This window comes from Pongo abelii, chromosome 16 (genome assembly GCF_028885655.2).
Source record: "Pongo abelii isolate AG06213 chromosome 16, NHGRI_mPonAbe1-v2.0_pri, whole genome shotgun sequence".
Classification (NCBI taxonomy): Eukaryota; Metazoa; Chordata; class Mammalia; order Primates; family Hominidae; genus Pongo; species Pongo abelii.
The window spans coordinates 13,896,622-13,916,802 of NC_072001.2; the positions used below are offsets into that span (position 1 = coordinate 13,896,622).

At 49.2% G+C, this 20,181-nt stretch overlaps 1 protein-coding gene and 1 long non-coding RNA gene across 6 annotated transcripts in view; one reads left to right on the plus strand and one right to left on the minus strand.

The window, feature by feature from the left end:
* CYFIP1 (cytoplasmic FMR1 interacting protein 1) overlaps nucleotides 1–20,181 on the plus strand; it is a 112,913-nt gene that overhangs the window by 85,145 nt on the left and 7,587 nt on the right. For all 5 annotated transcript variants that reach the window (XM_024232941.3, XM_054531957.1, XM_054531960.1 and 2 more), the window contains exons 23-26: nucleotides 4,402–4,489; nucleotides 14,228–14,371; nucleotides 15,302–15,392; nucleotides 17,189–17,319. In XM_024232941.3, coding sequence (XP_024088709.1) covers nucleotides 4,402–4,489; nucleotides 14,228–14,371; nucleotides 15,302–15,392; nucleotides 17,189–17,319 — 454 coding nt within the window. The remainder of the gene's footprint in view (nucleotides 1–4,401; nucleotides 4,490–14,227; nucleotides 14,372–15,301; nucleotides 15,393–17,188; nucleotides 17,320–20,181) is intronic.
* LOC134760237 (uncharacterized) lies at nucleotides 6,886–14,232 on the minus strand. The gene is made up of 2 exons (XR_010137274.1): nucleotides 12,618–14,232; nucleotides 6,886–10,145 (listed from the first exon to the last, which is right to left on the minus strand). It is a non-coding gene; the product is annotated as an uncharacterized LOC134760237 (long non-coding RNA).

A 20,181-nucleotide genomic window follows, 5' to 3' on the forward strand; every position in this document is an offset into this window, starting at 1 on the left:
TAGACCTTCTCATTCTATTCTCCACATCCCTTTGTTTTCCTTTTTTTTTTGGAGACAGAGTTTTGCTCTTGTTGCCCAGGTTAGAGTGTAATGGTGTGATCTCGGCTCACTGCAACCTCTGCCTCCTGGGTTCAAGTGATTCTCCTGCCTCAGCCTCCCAAGTACCTGAGATTACAGGCATGTGCCACCATGCCTGGCTAATTTTTGTATTTTTAGTAGAGACGGGGTTTCACCATGTTGGCCAGGCTGGTCTCGAACTCCTGACCTCAGGTGATCTGCCTACCTCGGCCTCCCAAAGTGCTGGGATTATAGCTGTGAGCCACCTCGCCCGGCCAACACGCTCTAAAAGACAGTAACAAAGTCAAGACATGCAACATGGCACTGAAATGCCCAGTGCCCAATCAAGAATTACTAGATATGCCCAGAACCAGGAAAATGTGACCCATAGCCCAGAGAAAAATCACTCTGTACAAAACAGACTCAGAAATGACAGAGATGATGGAATTCGCAGACAAGGATGTTAAGGCAGCGACTATGCATGTGCTCAAGGATTCAGGAAAAACAATGCAGAGATAAATGGGTGTTATGTAAAAGAATCCAGTGAATTAAAGCTGAAATGCAGTATCTAGAATGAAAAAGTACTTGTTGGGCCGAATATCAGAGTAGACTTTGCAGGAGTTGAGTGAGTTTGAGATTATAACAGTGGAAAGTAGCTGAACTGAAGCACCAAAAGAAAAAAATGATGAAAAAAACGAGAAGGGCCTCAGCAAACTGAGAGACAAACATCAGCGATTCTAATATGCCTGTGATTGGAATCCTAGTAAGAGGTTGTGGGTGGGTAGAAAAGATTTCAAAATTAATGCCCTTGAATTTCCCAGATTTGATGAAAACGATAAACCTACAGATACAAGAAGCTCAATAAACCTCAAGCAGGATCGACACAAAGGAAAAGAGCCACTGTTGGGCCCAGCACTGACAGGTCAAAATAAGGCTGAAGCTGAACCTCAATGTACCCGGGACATGTGCAGTGGGGGCTTAGGATATTGGTGCTGAAACTTAGTTTTCCTCTTAGGGGATTGCAGTGACATTGTCAAACTGCAGAGTCTGAGGGCACAGTCCTCCACAAGACTGCCTTTGCTGCAGACACCAGCCACACATTTGGGGTCCCCAGGGCCACCCTCACTTCTAACCAGCAGGTTACAGTTCAGGATCCACCATCCCCAGCTCCTCAGGTGACACATTCGCAGTACTCACTGAGCGTGCCCTAATACGATTACAGTCAATTGGAGGAAAGGATGCATGTTGCAAGGATGTGCAGGGCAAAGTCTGGGAGGTTTCCATGTGCAAAGCTTTCCCTGTCCTCAGGGACGCATCACCCTCCGAGCCCTGAGGTGTGACGCTCCTCAGGGTACTGCCAGCCAGGGGCGCTCACTTGGGCTGTGGTGTTCAGTTTTTGTTGGGGCTTCGTTGCATGGGCACAGTTGACTGAATCACTGGCCACATGGCTGAGCTCAGCCTCCAGCCCTTCACCTCTCAGGAAGTCGGCTGAGTTCACCAGGCACACAGCCCCAGGCCTCTAACCCCATGCTGTCTTTCTGGTGTGGCCAGCCCCATGTTGAGTCATCTTGCTAGCATAAAGTCAGGTGTGGCCCTGTGATACCAGTCATTCCCGTCACTCAGAAATGAGGGTGTAGAGACTGCCTCCTAGAACTGGGCCAGAGGCCACCAAATCCTACCCAGGAGTCAATCAGTATCTAAATGTGATAAATCAAGAAGAAGTTGTAGAAATGTATTATTTAGAAATATAGAGGCCGAGCATAGTGGCTCACACCTGTAATTCCGGCACTTTGGGAGGCCAAGGCAGGCAGATTGTTTGAGCCCAAGAGTTCGAGACCAGCCTGGCCAACATGGCAAGACCCTGTCTCTACAAAAAATACAAAAATTAAGGCCAGGCATGATGGCTTACGCCTGTAATCCCAACACTTTGGGAGGCCGAGGCGGGCGGATCACGAGGTCAGGAGATCGAGACCATCCTGGCTAACACAGTGAAACCCTGTCTCTACTAAAAATACAAAAAGTTAGCCGGGCGTGGTGGCGGGCGCCTGTAGTCCCAGCTACTTGGAAGGCTGAGGCAGGAGAATGGCGTGATCCTGGGAGGCAGAGCTTACAGTGAGCCAAGATTGCGCCACTGCACTCCAGCCTGGCAACAGAGCGAGACTCTGTCTTAAAAAAAAAAAAAAAAGGCCAGGCATGGTGGCCTGTAGTCCCACATACTCATGAGGCTGAGGTGGGCGGATGACTTGAGTCCAGGAGGTTGAGGCTGCAGTTAGTCAAGATCACACCACTGCACTCCAGTGTGGGTGACAAAAAAAAATATATATATATATATGTACATGTATATATATATATATGTATATGTGTATATATATGTATATGTGTATATATATGCATATGTATATATGTGTATATATGTATATGTATATATGTATATGTGTATATATATACGTATATATGTGTGCGTATATATATAATCTATACATATAGATTATAAATGTATATATAGTTATCTATAGAATAAATACATGTATTATATCATGTATCATATACATGTATTTTGATTAAAATTTTAAATAATATTATAGAGAGTAATTGCATTACTTCTAGAGTTCTGTATCTGAGTTATATCATAGACAAAATAAATTAAGGCCTGCTTTCTAAATTTAACCATCATTTTAAACATTCTAAGCAGGGAAAACATTGTGTTCTAAGCAGACGTAGTAAAGCCTCCTCTAGGTCGGGCGTGGTGGCTCACGCCTGTAATCCCAGCACTTTGGGAGGCCGAGGTGGGCAGATCACCTGAAGTCAGGAGTTCAAGACCAGCCTGACCAAAATGGAGAAAGTCTGTCTCTACTAAAAATACAAAATTAGCCAAGCATGGTGGGACATGCCTGTAATCCCAGCTACTCGGGAGGCTGAGGCAGGAGAATCATTTGAATCCAGAAGGCGGAGGTTGTGGTGAGCTGAGATCATACCACTGCACTCCCGCCTGGGCATCAAGAGCGAAACTCCATCTCAGAAAAAAAAAAGAAAGAAAAAAGAAAAGCCTGCTGTAATATAAGTGGCATCATATCCTGGCGCTTGGCTCCCTGCATGGATTTGTACTCTGATTTTCCATTTGCTGTCCTCTCCCGCACCCCCCCGTCACCATCGTAGGTGGACGGAGGCTGATGTGTGTGCCGTAGCTTTGCAGGTGTGTCACCATCGGAGGTGGACAGGCTGATGGCTTTGCAGGTGTGCTGCTGTCAGGGGCGTGAGCAGTGCCCAGGAATCTCTGGGAAATGGGGTTCCCTTTTCTGAGCATCACCCTGACCATGGTGCCTCTTGATGGAATGTACTTCCTGGAACGAGTGTAAGAACACAGGCGCAGGGACACACAGACATGCACACATCCTCTTGCAAACACACCTGCAGATAACACATCTCCATACATGGACTCACGCAGATGCAGGTGTGCAGAGCCATGCAGACAGACATGCATGCCAAGCACTGAGGACTGTGGCACCCAGGGATATTGGCATACTGACAGCACAGGGATTTAGGATCCATTTGGAAAGGCATACCCAGAAGTACCGCGGTAGGTGGTCAGGGGACCTAGCAGCTGCTCCTCTATGCAGCACGTCCTCTCAGATGCACACATTGTGTGGGACAGCAGTATTTTCACAATTACGTCTGTTTCCATTTCCTGAAGTGGAATATGAGTTAATCAAGTGCTTGGAATTACATAATTAGCAAATCCACAAAATTGTCTTTCTTATACTTCTTTGCAAAAGTTTTATGTGTTTAAACGAACCCTTCCAATTTGAAAGGCTTAGCTGAGTTTGATGTTTCTGCATGAAAATGGACACATTGGATTTTAAGTGTCCCCTAATCCATTATCAAGACACAATCTCTTGACTAATCAAGCGGGTTACAAATACCTAAGTGTCCCTGTCCTTCCCTGCTGGTGTGTAACTTGTGATCTGAACCACTGGGGCGTCGCCGTTCTCGTCACGGGCAGCTGCCCCACCGTCCTCACCGTGTCTGGAAGCGCAGCAGAGCCCACAAGCTACCTGAGGATTGCGTTGGGCTGGAGGCGGCGTTGGGCTGGAGGCGGCTCTGGTACAGCAGACCAGGCCCCAAGCGTTCCTGCTGTGGCCCCTGAGCTTTGGGTGCATTTATCATATTTGAGTATTGAGATCTCATTCGTTCTATGGTTTTGGATTCACTAGAATTTTCCTATTTGATGATTGTATCAGTTGACTGGGAGGAAGATTTAGTAGATGGGTTATGGAGGACTTCTGAATTTTAAAGAACTATTGTTAAATTTGGTTTCTTTTTCTTTTTTAAATCTTTCTTGTTTAGGTTTGTTCGGACAGTGTTACCATTTTCTCAGGAATTTCAAAGAGATAAGCAGCCTAATGCACAGCCTCAGTATCTGCATGGATCCAAGGTAGGCTCCGACGTGTTTCGTGTTACGAGCTTCAAGCTCATAATGAAGCATGTTTTGAAGTGTAGTTTAATTGGTTTGGTTGCAGTGACCTAAATGTATCGCGCTGTGTATAAAATGTTATTTTTTTTTTCCATTCTGTTAGCATCTTCCTGAAAAGTAGCAGTAATTTAAAACAAAAACTAGCCAACCAACCCAAAACAGTGCTTATCTAGAACTAGCGCGTACGTAGTGTTGGGACAGCTCTGGCCTTGTGATAGGTGTCAGGCTGGGCCTGGCCTCATTCCCGGCACAAACACAAGTGAGATTGTTGGAAGATTACAGGTTTAAAAACATCAAGCTGAGAAGACAAGTGGAAGAGGCTCAGGTGCATTCCTGAGACAAGGAGGCCCAGGGTGGCTATAAGGCCTGACCAGAGGAGCTGAGCTGGAAAGGTGAGCCCAGGGAAGGTCTGACATCCAGAAACAAGAATGTCAGCCTGTGCCTGGAGGGTGGAAACCCGGAGCACCCGGGTCTACCATGTGTGAGATAGGGTGATGTCCACGCGGAGGGTGGCTGGGCTTGTCAAGTCTGAGTATTATTAAGGGCTAGTTTCTTCACGTTTCAAGCACCCGTATGATTTAGTAAGGAAAATATAAACACTGTAGCAAAGAAGAGAGATGAAATGAGCAGACACCCCACAAAAATAGAGCAGAGCAAATACAAGCAGATCCCCAGCCTCAGCGGAGCTGGGGAAGGAACAATGATGGTGGCAAGAGCCAGCGGGCCCCAGGATGAGGGCAGAGGACCCGGCTCCCCTGTGAAGAGCGAAACCGTCTTCCCCCTGCGAGCCGCGGTGTCCCTGGGCTCTGCGGTGGGGGCAGGCTGCCAGCACTCATCAATATTTAAGTGTCCTCACCCGTAGGAAGCGGGGACAATCACAGGACATTGTCTACCCCATCTGCCCAGTGCCTGGAGCCGGGATGGGGAGGGCCCAGGCCCTGCCGCTCACACGCAGCCTGCACCTGGACGCTTTCTAAAGCACCAGCCGGCTCTGAGTGGCGGAAACAATGTTTTCCACTCATTCCTTTCTAACCCTCTGTTCTTCAGAGCGAGATCTTCTCACTCCAGTCCTCTGGTCGTCTTCCTTCTCCTTACAGGGCAGTGCCTTGGACCTGGCAGGAGCTCAAGTGTTTGCACCTGGGAAATGGCAAACACCCGAATCAGGGCATTGGTTTTTGGATGGCCCAAGCCTCAGCATATGCTGCCCGTCTCTCCCGCCTCTGAAAAGAGCGAGTGTGGGCCGGGGGCGGCCTTTTCACGGCACTCAGAGCATCTCTGAACAGGAGAGACAGGTTGTCTGAACTGTGTGCAGTGATATGATGAAGGGGATGTGAGACTCCTCTTCGGGAAACAGGGCCCACGTGGACCAAGGGTGACTGTGTAAACGTTATGTCGTCCTTGAAAATATGTTCTTTTTTTTTTTTTTTTTTTTTTTTTTTTTTTTTTTTTTTTTTGAGATGGAGTCTCGCTTTGTCGCCCAGGCTGGAGTGCAGTGGCACGATCTTGGCTCACTGCAGCCTCCGCCTCCTGGGTTCAAGTGATTCTCCTGCCTCAGCCTCCCGAGTAGCTGGGATTACAGGTGTGCACCACCATGCCTGGCTAATTGTTGTATTTTTGGTAGAGACGGGGTTTCACCATGTTGGCCAGGCTGGTCTCCAACTCCTGACCTCAGGTGATCTGCCGGCCCCAGCCTCCCAAAGTGCTCGGATTACAGGTGTGAGCCACCGCACCTGGCCATCTTTAGTGTTTTAGGGGTTATTTTTTAGCAATGTTATGATGGCAATTGAAAAAAATACAATTCAGATCCTCCCTAGGGTGCAGATGTTTGAAGGAAGTGGGTTCTCGCCTTTCACAAAGACAAGATTAAAGGCGGGGGTGGGGGTGGCCTTACCTGCCCTGGGGAGAAAAATGTCAAGGCTGGGAGCCTCACTGACACATGGTGGGCTAGGGTCGCCAATGCCTGGAGAACATGGGACAGGCTCATTCCATCATTCCACACTCCTCGTTCTCGAGGCTGTTGGCAGGTGCAGCCTCCGCAGTGCCCCTCCACCCTGTCTCTGTCCTTAGCGCCTCCTAATGGCTGTGGAACTGTGAGTGGACACACAGTTTGTGTGATTCTGGGCTTCATGCAGCTGTGTTGGTGCCCCAGGAGGGCATCCAGACAGGTACCCGGGCGCCAAGAATGCAATGACCGGGCCTCTCCTCTGTGGGGCAGGGTGGGGTGCACGCCTGGGCAGGGGTACGCCACAGGTGTTACGGGGCTCCCCCTCACTTCCCGAAGCCCTGTGGGTGGTTAAGAACTCATCTCCATTCTGCTCCACATGGAACTCCCATGTTCTTTCTAGCAAGGATTGAAGTTGACTTTTTTCCTTTTTTTTTTTTTTTTTTTTTGAGATGGAGTCTCTATCACCCAGGTTGGAGTGCAGGGCGCAATCTCGGCTTACTGCAACCTCCACCTCCTGGGTTCAAATAATTCTCCTGCCTCAGCCTCCCAAATAGCTGGGATTAAAGGTGCCTGCCACCATGCCTGGACAATTTTTTGTATTTTTTTTTAGTAGAGATGGGGTTTCACCATGTTGGCCAGGTTGGTCTTGAACTCCTGACCTCAAATGATCCACCCATCTTGGCCTCCGAAAGTGTTGGGATTACAGGCATGAGCCACTGGTGGCGCCCGGTTGAAGCTGACTTTTATGCAATAATTAGTTATACTCAAAAGGATGTTTCTTTAAAGGATTAGAGTAAGTGTTCTGATGCCTCTGCTTCTGAAAGTAAAATGTAGTGTTTTACCTTTAGAACTGAAGGAAACGTTATTTTAGAAGATAGGACTAGAAAGTTTGGTGAGTAAGAATAATTTCTTGGGTCTCTGTGAACTAAAAGATTTGCTCTGGGCTTCTCTTGACTTTGAAATTTTTAATCCCTGTTTTAGGCATAACAATAAAATAAGTTTCTGTCACTCCCTGATAAAGAGAGAAGCGTTTGTGCGCAGAGGGCACTGGGCAGAGAGGCTCCTCTGTCACCCCCATCTGGAGAGGACGGCTGTGGAAGCGAGGGAGGCGGGCCAAGGGTAGGCAGGTGACCCGACTGCGTGGGGCCGTGCACCTGCGGTTCTGATGGATCGAGTCCTGGAAGGGGCCTCGTGGGGTTGGTTTTTGAGATCCCAGGATAGCACTGTGGTGACATCTTTGCTGCCCAGTGTATCTGTGTGCCCTTCGTGGTGTTAAAGGCTCTTGACACACGTTTTTATTCTCCAGGATTTTCCTCCAGGAGTGCAGGGAGGCACTGTTGCTTCCATTAAGACGCCAACATGAGCCCGCTGTTCCAGGGTGGTGGTGCGGGGTGCACATTTGCCTTGAGTCAGCCCCTGCACCGCCAGAGCACCCTGCTGCCCTGTGTGCATGGGCACCACCTCAGGGATGGCTCCAGGGAATGGGCACTTGGAGGCGTTTGCAAAGCTGATGCTCTTTTGGAGGGAAAGAAAGATTTGATGATGTGAATTTGATTTTTTTTTTAATTCACCTATTTGCAACTGAACTTGAACCTCACTGTAAGAGATTTCTGCCTCTGTTTCAGAAACTGTGTTTGTGTCATTTTTGTTAAAACCTAAACTAGTACATGTTTTTTTGGGGGGGGGGGTTTTGTTTCTTTTTTTGTTTTTTTTTTTTTTTTTGAGACAGAGTCTGTCCCCCAGGCTGGAGTACAGTGGTGTGATCTTGCCTCACTGCAACCTCCAGTGATTCTTGTGATTCCAGTGATTTTTGTGCCTCAGCCTCCCGAGTAACTGGGATTACAGGCGTGTGCCACCATGCCTGGCCAATTTTTGTGTTTTTAGTCGAGACAGGGTTTCACCATGTTGGCCAGGCTGGTCTCGAACTCCTAAACTCAAATGATCCACCCGCCCCAGCCTCCCAAAGTGCTGGGATAAAGGCGTGAGCCACTGTGCCTGGCCATAAACCAGTAATTTTTTTTTTTTTTTTTTGAGACAGGGTTTTTGCTTTGTCACCCATGCTGGATTGCAGTGGCGCAATCACAGTTCACTGAAACCTCCGCCTCCCAGGCTCAAGCAATCCTCCTGCCTCAGCCTCCCAAGTGGCTGGGACTACAGGCATGCACCGCCACATCTGGCTAATTTTTGTGTTTTTTGTAGAGATGGGATTTCACCATGTTGCACAGGCTGGTCGCGAACTCCTGAGCTCAAGCAGATCTCCTGCCTCGGCCTCCCAAAGTGCTGGGATGTAGGCATGAGCCACCGTGCCCAGCCCTAAACCAGTAATTTTCTATTAGATTATTTAGACATATACAAGGACACTGATGTTGACCACCACCCACTCAAAAAAAGGCTGGGTACTAAAAGAGATGATGTCTGAGCTGAGTCATGTGCTCACAGCAGACAGCCTTTGTATTCACAAGCACTCACGTATGCCACGTGCACTTGCTTCTGCTGCAGTATGAGTCACAGTGTATATCTGTGTGATTATGGAATACACAGGAATCCACTCAAAAAACAGATTAGTGCTTTTTTTATGAATAGTGAATTAGGGCTAGTATCTTGCAGGAATAAAATAAACTTAGATGAGGGACCCATTTATGCAGTGTTATCTTTTTGGTTCTTGGTCATGTCACCACTTACAGCATGCCTGCTTCTCAGTAAGACACCCTTTTGAGCACATTAACTAGTATTCTTTATCTCATAAGTAAGATTGTCCCCAATTCACAGATGAAGGCTCAGAGTGTTGTGAAAGTTAGAGAACCCAAGTCGCATGACTGGCGAGTCCAGAGCCGGCTCTGTGTGCCGTGACCCACCTCCTCTGCTTGTCGAACGAGGCTGGAGACTCTGTATCACGCATGGGCAGCAGAGTCTGTCTTGAACCGAGCTGTGTGACTGGACGTCCAGAGTGCTTCCTCTTCTGAGCTTAAGTCTTTTACAGCCCGGTGTTTGTGACAGTGCCCTTCCCCAGAAGTAGTGCCTCCTCCCACTCCCCTGAGTAGTTAAGTCACATCTGCTGTTTGTTACCCTAGCTGTGTTGTCTCTCGGATGTGTCATCTTTGGGGTGAGCTTAGTCTACTGGGAAACTGGATACTGGGCAGGGGGCCAGAGGCCGGGACCATGTGTTCATTGAGTGATGCCTCCTCTGACAGCTGTCATCCTGAGCCAGTCAGGGCGGGTCTGAGAATGAACTCTCTCACTTGTAACATGAGGTCATTAGATTTCACTGATGACTTTTGTGTTCTTCTTTTCAAACATTGAACCTGTTATCAACCAAAAATATTACACAGAATCCCAGCACATAAAGTCCAGGGTGCTGCTCTGAGGAGAGGCTGGGAGGAGGGTGTGTGGGCGAAGATCTGTAGATGGTTTCTTCAAGGTTGCAAGGGGCCACAGGGCTTGGGCCTGGGACGGACACTGGGTGGGGTTTCTGTCCTTCAGTGTTGTCTAATCTGGTCACTGTAGTATTTTATAATCAGTTTTGGCTCTTTGTTTTGGGGGATCTCATGACCCTCTACACATCTGATGATTCACTAGAAGGAGTCTTACAGCTGCAGTTTATTCCAGCAAAGGGTACAAAGCAGGATCAGTAACGGAAGCAGATCAGGTGGAGGCTGAAGAAAGCAGGAGTGGCTGTATGAATATAAGATAAAATCAACTTCAGAGCAAAGAATATTGCCAGGGAGATTACATAATAATAAGAGTCAAACCACCACCAAGAAAACTTAGCAATGCTAAATGTTTATGCATCAAACAACAAGGCTTCTGTACTTGAAGGAAAGACTAATAGAAGTAAAGGAGAAGTGAACAATTCTATAGTTACAGTTGGGGACTTCAACTCTCATTTTAGTAATTGACAGAACAAGTAGACACAAAATCAGCAACGGTAGAAAAGAACTGAACACCACCATCGACCAACAGGATCTAAGTGACGTGTGTAGAATACTCTACCCCACAACAGCAGAATATATACGTTTTTCAGATTCCCATGAAACATTCACCAAGGTAGACCATACCCTGGGCCATAAAACTCACCCCAACAAAATTTAAAGAACTGAAATCCTATGGAGAGTGTTCTCCAAACACAATGAACTCAAACCAGAAGCCAATAATAAAAAGATAACCAGGAAATCTCTATATGCTTGGAAATTAGCACACTTTTAAATAATCCTTGAGTTGAAGAGGAAATCTCAAGAGAAATTTAAAAATACATTGAATTGAATGAAATGCAAATATATCAAGATTTATTTGATATATACAGCTAAAGAAGTGATTGATTTGATTATTTGATTTATTTATTTGATTTATTTGGTATGCAGCTAAAGAAGTGCTGAGAGGGAAATTTATGGCACTGAATACTCACAGTAGGGGGTCTCCTGCTATCTGTACTCGTGTCCTTAGACAAGCTGAGGGGTGTCCTTCTGCAGGAACCACCTTGATATGTTTTGGCTCTATGTCCCCACCCAAATCTCATCTGAAATTGTAATCCTCATAACCCCCATGAGTCAAGGGAGGGACCTGGTGGGAGGTGATTGGATCGTGGGGGTGATGGTGTTCTCATGATAGTGAGAGAGTTCTCATGAGATCTGATGGTTTTATAAGGGGTTCTTCCCCCTTGCTCTCTCTTCTCATTCCTGCCACCTTGTGAAGAAGGTGCTGCTCCCCCTTTATCTTCTGCCATGATTGAAGTTTTCTGAGGCCTCCTCAACCATGTGGAACTATGAGTCAATTAAACCTCTTTCCTTTATAAATTACCCAGTCTCAGGTATTTCTTTATAGCAGGGTGAAAATGGACTAATGCAGTAAATTGGTTCTGGTAGAGTGGAGTACTGCTATAAAGATACCCGAAAATGTGGAAGTGACTTTGGAACTGGGTAACAGGCAGAGGTTGGAACAGTTTGGAGGGCTCCAAAGAAGGCGGGAAGATGTGGGAAAGTTTGGAACTCTAGAGACTTGTTGAATGTTTTTTGTTTGTTTGTTTTTTGAGATGGAGTCTCACCCTGTTGCCCAGGCTGGAGTGCAATGGTGCAATCTCAGCTCACTGCAACCTCCGCCTTCCGGGTTCAAATAATTCTCCTGCCTCAGCCTCCCGAGTAGCTGGGATTACAGGTGCCCACCACCACGCCCAGCTGATTTTTTTGTATTTTTGGTAGAGACAAGAGTTTCACCATGTTGGCCAGGCTGTTCTCAAACTCCTGACCTTGTGATCCGCCCACCTTGGCCTCCCAAAGTGCTAGGATTACAGGTGTGAGCCACTGCTCCCAGCCTGTTAAATGGTTTTGACCAAAATGCTGATGGTGCTATGGACAATAAAGTGCAGGGTAAGGTGGTCTCAGATGGAATCGAGGAGCTTGTTGGGAACTGGAGCAAAGGTCACTTTTACTATACTTTAGCAAAGAGACTAGCAGCATTTTGCCCTGCCCTAGAGATATGTGGTACATTGAACTTGAGAGAGATCTGAAATTGGAGTTTATGTTTAAAAGGGAAGCAGAGTATAAAAGTTCGGAAAATTTGCAGCCTGAGGATGTGATGGAAAAGAAAAACCCATTTTCTGAGGAGGAATTCAAGCTGGCTGCAGAAATTTTGAATGTCAATCACCAAGACAATGGGGAAAATGTCTCCAGGACGTGTACGAGGCAGCCCCTCCCATCACAAACCCAGAGGCCTAGGAGGGAAAAATGGTTTCTTTGGCTGGGCCCAGCGCCTGCCCTGCCCCCGTGGCTCTCCCTCCCCCACCTCCCCGCCCCACCCCCCACCCCCGTGCAGCTTCAGGACTTGGTGCCCTGCATCCCTGCTACCCAGTTGCTAAAAGGGGCTAACATACAGCTCAGGCTGTTGCTTCAGAGGGTGTAAGCCCCAAGCCTTGGTGGCTTCCCTGTGGTGTTGGACCACCTAGATTTCAAAGGATATGTGGAAATGCCTGAATGTCCAGGCAGAAGTTTGCTGTGGGGGTGGAGCCATCATGGAGAACCTCTGCTAGGGCAGTGAAGAAGGGAAATGTGGGGTTGGAGCCCCACACACGGAGTCCCCACTGGAATACTGCGTAGTGGAGCTGTAAAAAGAGGGCCACCCTCCTCCAGACCCCAGTCAGCTTGCACTGTGTACCTGGAAAAGCCGCAGACACTCAATGCCAGCCCGTGAAAACAGCCGGAAGGGGGACTGTACCCTGCAAAGCCACAGGGTGGAACTGCCCAAGACTGTGGGAGCCCACATCTTGCATCAGTGTGACCTGGATGTGAGACACGGAGTCAAAGGAGATTATTTTAAAGCTTTAAGATTTTAATGACTGCCTCACTGGACTTTGGACTTGCGTGGGGCCTGGAGCCCCTTTGTTTTGGCCAGTTTCTCCCATTTGCAATGGGAGCATTTATCCAATGCCTGTACCCCTATTGCATCTAGAAAGTAACTAACTTGTTTTTGATTATATAGGCTCATAGGTGGAAGGGACTTGACTTGTCTCAGATGAGACTTTGGACTTGGACTTTTGAGTTGATGCTGGAATGAGTCAAGACTTTGGGAGACTGTTGGGAAAGCATGATTGTATTTTGAAATGTGAGAACCCATGAGATTTGGGAGGGGCCAGGGGCAGAATGATAAGGTTGGGCTGTGTCCCCACCCAAATCTCATCTCAACTTGTAACCCCCGTTATCCCCACATGTCAAGGGCGGGACCTGGTGGGAGTTGATTGGTTCATGGGGGCAGTTTTCCACATGCTGTTCTTGTGATAGTGAGTGAGTGCTCACGAGATCTGATGCTTTTATAAGGGGCTTCGCCTTTTGTTCTCTTATCTTTCCTGCCTTCTTGTGAAGAAGGTGCTTGCTTCCCCTTTACCTTCTGCATAACTAAGTTTCGTGAGGCCTCCCCAGCTATGTGGAACTGTGAGTCAGTTAAACCTGCCTTTTTTTTTTTTTGAGATGGAGTCTTGCTCTGTCGCCCAGGCTGGAGTGCAGTGGTGCGATCTCCGCTCACTGCAAGCTCCACCTCCCGGGTTCATGCCATTCTCCTGCCTCAGCCTCCCGAGTAGCTGGGACTACAGACGCCCGCCACCACACCCGGCTAATTTTTTGTATATTTAGTAGAGACGGGGTTTCACCGTGTTAGCCAGTATGGTCTTGACCATCTGACCTCGTGATCTGCCCGCCTCGGCCTCCCAGAGTGCTGGGATTACAGGAGTGAGTCGCTGCGCCTGGCCTAAACCTGCTTTTTTTAAAATAAATTATGCAGTTTTGGGTATTTCTCTATAGCAGTGTGAAAACTGACTAATACATACCCTAACTACCTTCCTCACCCTCCCACCCCACAGAGGTCTCTCTCCCAGCTCCGGGGGTGCCCTGTGCATCCTGAGAAGGCAGCTCCCCCAGCCCCTTCAGGGTCCGACTTTGGGCTTCCTGCTGGAAGACTGGGAGGCAGGGGGAGACTCTGAGTGGTATTCATTTCTCATTCTAGACTTCAAAATGGCTTCTGGTGAGTCGGCTATTCAACAGATGTTGAAACACCAAATGGGTTTGTTTTCTTTTCTATTTTAGCAGGTTTCTTTTTGGTGGCAGGCTAAGTAGGTTTTGTAACTGTACCAGTTAAGGGCAGTAGATTGTACAAGTCAGTAGACTCAGACCCGTTCACCCGAGCCTGTGTGTGTTGAGTGATCTTCTCATGCAGTTCTTCATCTGCACATGTGTGCGGGGACCATGCTGAGAGCTCTGTGCCCTGTTTTCCAGGCTTTGAACTTGGCCTACTCCAGCATTTACGGCAGCTACCGGAACTTCGTGGGACCTCCACACTTTCAAGTCATCTGCCGGCTCCTCGGCTACCAGGGTATCGCCGTGGTCATGGAGGAGCTGCTGAAGGTCGTCAAGAGCCTGGTGAGTGTTCCCTGGACATGCTTCTTTCACACAGCCTGGATTCCCTGGGGCACCCACGCCAGAGGGTCTTCTCTGCCTGGACTGTGATTCTCCAACAGCTGGATTTGTTCAATTAGGCTTCAAACGTTTCTGACCATATATAGTTTGATACTTCCCTCATCTTTTCAAACTCAAGAGAATGGGTCCAGGTTATTTTAACTGATACGCAGAGTTTTTATTTGTATGTATAGAGAGGGGGTCTTGCTATGTTGCCCAGGCTGGCCTTGAACTCCTGGGCTCCAGAGATCTGCCCATCTTGGCCTCCCAAAGTGCTGGGGTTACAGACGTGAGCCACCTTGGCCAGCCTGGATTTAGTTTTCTAGACATAACTTACTTTTTATAATTTTTCATCCTTTTTATTATTTTAATCTTCTGTGACTGAGACCATCTAAGAGTTTGGTCACTTGGCACAGCCATCACCCCGTGACCCAAACAGATCCTTCCAGGACCCGCTGGGGACTCTGCCCCAAAACATGTGGCAATTTGGAGGGTGTTAGGATTGCTGACCTCACCACAGCTGAGCCTGGGGCCGCACCCAGGAGCACTGACAGCGTCCTGGGGGACCCTGGAGCTGGCAGTGCTCACGATGCTGGGGTGCATCCCCATAGGAGACACCTGGCAACAAAGCTCTCCCCTCACTGTGGCATCCCGGGACCACTTTCATCTTGAAAGAGGAGTCCGGTTTCAGAACATGAATTCAGTCATGGGAAGCCACCTGGTGATGGTTGCTCTCTCTCCAGGGGTGGATTTTATTCCCCAGCCAGATGATCCTGCAGCCTTGCTCATTACCGAGCTCTTTGCTAACAGACTTGTTTCAGGGTGTGCGCCGGCCACAGGCGTTAGCAGAGCAGAGCAGGGTGGCTGATGCAGTCTGTCTCATCTGCCCCGCAGCTGCAAGGCACAATCCTGCAGTACGTGAAGACGCTGATGGAGGTGATGCCCAAGATCTGCCGCCTGCCCCGGCACGAGTACGGCTCTCCCGGTGAGTGCGGGCGTGTGGAGCTCACAGTGCTGTCCGTGGAGAGGTCAGAAAGGAATTCAAGTCCGAAATTCTTGAGAAGGATTAGATCTGCCACGTGGGAGGAGGCAGTCGACAGACAAATGCACCTGACAGCCAGGAAGAGGTGTGTTGGGGTCACTGTCTGCAGGCGAGGAAGCTGAGGTCAGCCTGCAAGAGTTGGGACGACAGAGCCCTGAACACCACGCTCTCCCGCGCCCCTATGAAAGAACCACCGGCCTGTTGAGGCGAGAGAGCCGACTGCCGGGGTCCTGCTTCCCTGCTGGGCCTACAGGGACTTGAGGCTCAGAGACAGGCCCACTGAGGTGGTGCAAGGCCTGCCCCTGCCCCCAGGCCATCCCATCCATCTGCAGGTCTGGCTGTGGGGCCCTCAGGCAGGTGTGCTCTTAGGGACAGGCCCGCGTGACTTGCCGTGGGCTGGTTTGGGGCCATGCACATAAAGAGCTTTAGTGATCTCAAAAAGCATTGTCTCATAAAATTGTATGACAGGGACCTTTGTCACGTAACAAAACTGCTTTTAGTCTCTTACCTGGCCAAGTTTTCTTGAAAGCTGGACAGTTGAACACTAGCCTTGTGTTGTAAAGTGACTTGAGCCTGCACGTGGGTGACCAGCGAGGCACTGTCCTGATGGGCAGTCAGTCAGCGTGGCTGAGCTCTTGAACACGTGCTCAGGACTTTTTGCTTTTTGGCACCTCCCCAGGGCTGTTGCTGGTGTTTGAGGAGACGATAAGGTGTCCCCCTCAGCCACCATGGGGAAGTAGCCATTGGCACGGCCCTGGCTCAAGAGAATCTGATTTCAGTTTATTGTTAGAAAGTAGATGAGGAATGCCGGGATGATTAAAACCGATGCTTATGTCGTGACTAGAGATGGAAATTTCAGATGTCGAGGAGGGAGCCATTTCCGTGTGGTACAGGGAAAGCTTGTTGGGAATGACACAGGTGCAGGAGTGTCCCCGCCCCCGCCAAGTGGGGCTGAGTCCCCCCAGCGGTGCTGAGAGCTGGGAGAAGCAGAGGGGCCGTGTCAGGCCGCTCGTCCTTGGGGAAGGGGCACTCGGGCAAGACCTGCTGGGACAAGGGTTTAAGGTCTGCTGAGCCTCCCACTTTGCTCTTCCCAGGGTAGTTTCGGCCCCTCCAGATGCCACGTTCATTGTGCGGTCAGCTGCCGGTTTCTGTCTGGGCTGGAGTTCAAGCTGTAGATTGGCTGGGAAACGTTGGCCTTCTGTCCCATATTTGCACCTTGCGTCTTTTTGTGCCTTATTCCGCTGTCCAGGATGCCGCTGAGACACCTGCCTTGCTCTGGAGCTGGCCTGGTGTGCGGCCTCCCGTTGGGCGTGCTGTTAGTTAAGCTGCAGGCTTCCTAGATGCCCTTTCTCAGATTAGGTGCGGCCCCTTCCATGCCTGCGAAGAGAGATTGCATTTTGTCAAATACCTTGTCTGCCCCCACTGGGGATGTGGTGCAGTCTTTATTCTTGTCATGTGGTGATGTTTCCTATCATCATAGCCTTCCCTAAAGATATGGGGTTGAGTTGAAAAGAGGCCTCAGAGCCAAGGCCCAGGGTCACATGGTGTGTGGAGAACGTGCCCAGGTGGCAAATAAACCACCGCTGCGGGGAAGATGCTGGGGATGGGACGCTGTGGCTGTCCTTATAGCCAGGCTTGATGACAGTGTCAGAACGGCAGGTGCTCCTGGCTGTGGACCCAGGCTGCTAGGGCCCGGCCCCCTCCAGTCTCCCAACCCCACCTCACTCCCGCCACCATAGGTATCCTGGAGTTCTTCCACCACCAGCTGAAGGACATCGTGGAGTACGCAGAGCTGAAGACAGTGTGCTTCCAGAACCTGCGGGAGGTGGGGAACGCCATCCTCTTCTGCCTGCTCATCGAGCAGAGCCTGGTGAGTGCCCCCCTACCCCGCCCTTCCCACCCCTCCCCCCTTCCCTCCCCCCCTCCCCACCTGCCCCTCCCCCCTCCACACCCCACCGGCCAGGGAGGGCTTTCTTTGGCGGGTTCTTTAGTGGGGGTGTGGCAACAGCAGTGCGGTAAAGCATCATTTTTTTTTCGTGGCTATTGAGACTTTAGTTTGAATTTGTTCCCTTCAATGGAAAAACAACAATGTACTGTAGTTCACTGTCTCAAGAATGTTTTTCTGTGTTAACATCATAAAACTGTTTTATTATGTGATATTTTCAACATCTAAATGAACATATTTGGCATGCCCGTAAGGTATAAGGCATTGCTGTGCAGGAGGGCTCTCTGCATGCCTGAGACCGCTGAGCAGTTGCAGTGTGGCTCAGTGTGACTGAGGAACTGAGTGCTAAATGTTACTGAATTATCACTGATTTAAATGTGAATGGCTACACGTGCCCCATGGCGGACAGCACGAGTGGCCAGCATGAAAGAGGAGCCTCCGGGAGCCCACCCCTCTTAGGACGTGGCACAGTGGACGCCTCGCGTTTTCGACTGGCCGCCTTTTTGCGGTGCTGTCTGGCTGTCCCTCTGTCCTGTACATCACAGCAGCTCAGTTTATAACCACCTGGGCTGGGAAAGCCAGTGGGAAATGGAATCTCAGGTGGCCTTCACCTGCCTTCCGTTGTGACTAACGAGGTGGGCATCTCTGTTCATTCGTTGGGTCTTGTTTCTTTTCCTGTGAAATGCCCCATTGAGTTCTTTTGCCTATGTTTTTTTTTTTGAGACGGAGTCTTGCTCTGTCTCCCAGGCTGGAGTGCAGTGGCGCCATCTTGGCTCACTGCAAGCTCCACCTCCCGGGTTCACGCCATTCTCCTGCCTCAGCCTCCGAAGTAGCTGGGACTCCAGGCGCCCGCCACCACACCCGGCTAATTTTTTGTATTTTTAGTAGAGACGGGATTTCACCATGTTAGCCAGGCTGGCCTCCAACTCCTGACTTAGTGATCCACTCGCCTTGGCCTCCCAAAGTGCTGGGATTACAGGCGTGAGCCACCGCGCCTGGCCTCTTTTGCCTATTTTTCTACAGCTCATTCTGTGTAGACTCTTTATGTGCTGCACATATTGTAAATTCTTCTCCCATTTGTGGCTTACCTTTTCACTCTGATAGGGGTGATTTTTGATAAAATGCTCTTAATTTGGATGTAGCCTTTTCTTTAAATGATGAGCACTTATTTTTTTTTTAATCTACCATCTGCACATGGAACTTTCAGTGTCTTTTTAAAGATGTCTTCCCTGCCTTGGAGTCATGAAGACATTCCTTTACATTCTCATCTAAAGATTTTTAAGCTGTGCCTTCTGCATGGAAGTTTGTAATCCTTCTGGAGTTGGTCTTTGTGTATAATGTGAGAGGCAGAGGAAGCTTCTTTCTCTCTGTGGAGACTCAGTTGTCCCTCCTTTAGTGGCTGAAAGGCTCCTCCTCCCGTTGCTGACCGGTGGTGTCCCCTGCCGTCTGCCAGCTTTTCATGGGCACACTGGCCTGTCTCCTGGCTTTCTGCCACATCCCGCTGGTCCAGGTGTCTGTCTCTGACATCATAGCACGTTGTCTTGCTCATCGTTGCTCTTAACATGACTCTCGAGTCCCCACTTGCCGCGTTCCCTGACTTGCTCCTTCTTCTTCAGCATGTTCCCTCCTCAGGGCTCTTTGCTCTGCCCTGTTTTGGGATTGGTTCACCACATGCCCTGGCGAAGCGTATTGGCTTGTGCATGGGAACGGCACTGCGTCTCCAGAGCTGCCTGGGGAGGCCTTTCCTATGTTGTTTCCCAAAGCAATCTCTCGTCTTTAGGTCTCTGGTAGCTTTGCAAAGGCAGAGTTGTGTTTGGGAAGAACAGGGAGAGGGTGGTCTGTACACAGCTTAGGGCATTGCTGTCAGACTGTCAGGCCTCTGGGGACTGAGCAGCCACCTCACACCAGCCTGTGCAGTGAAAGAGAATGTGTTGGCTCACATGTCAGGGGAGTCCCAGGTGAGGGGTGACACGCCTGGGAGCTGACAGCCTCCATCAGACCTGCATCTTCAGCTCCCTCTATGCCTGCACTCCTAGGCAGACCCTCTCCAGGTGGTTTCAAAGAGAGACTGCAGCAGCCCCAGGCCTTCATTGTCCCAGCCACCCACAGGCTCAGCAGGGACCCCAAGTAGCATCTTCTCCCATGCTCCCTTCACCACTGTGAGTGTGAGTGGCACAAGATGGAGAACCCACCAGTGTCTCAGGCCAGCAAGAAGCCAGTGTCCAGGGTGGCCCTGCTCTAAGGACATGTTCCCCAAATAATTGTGAATTGTTAAAAACCAGATATGTTAGGAAGCATCTCTTTAAGTATAATCTCTCGTTATGAATTTAAATATTTAATACAGGAATATTCCTTTTATGGGCGACTTTTCCTGAACTTACAGCATAAGGTGCGCCCTATCTCATCTGCTATCTTAGTCCGTTTTGTGTTGCTGTGGCAGTGCTTGAGACTGAGTAATTTATAAAGAAAAGGAGTTTATTTGGCTCATGACTCTGGAGGCTAGGAAGTCCAAGATGAGGCAGCCCATCTGTCAGGGTCTCATGCTACTTCAGCTCCCAGGGAACAGAGAAGGGGAAGCGGGTGTTGCCAAGAGAACAAACATGAGAGGCAGCCTTGCTTACAACAACCTGCTCTCGCAGGAACTCATCCATTCCCACAAAAACTAACCCAGTTGTGGGAGAACTGACCCAGTCCTGTAAGAAATCCATCACCTCTCAAACAGACCACCTTCCAACACTGCTACATTGGCAATTAAATTTCATCATGAGTTTTGGCAAGGACAAACCA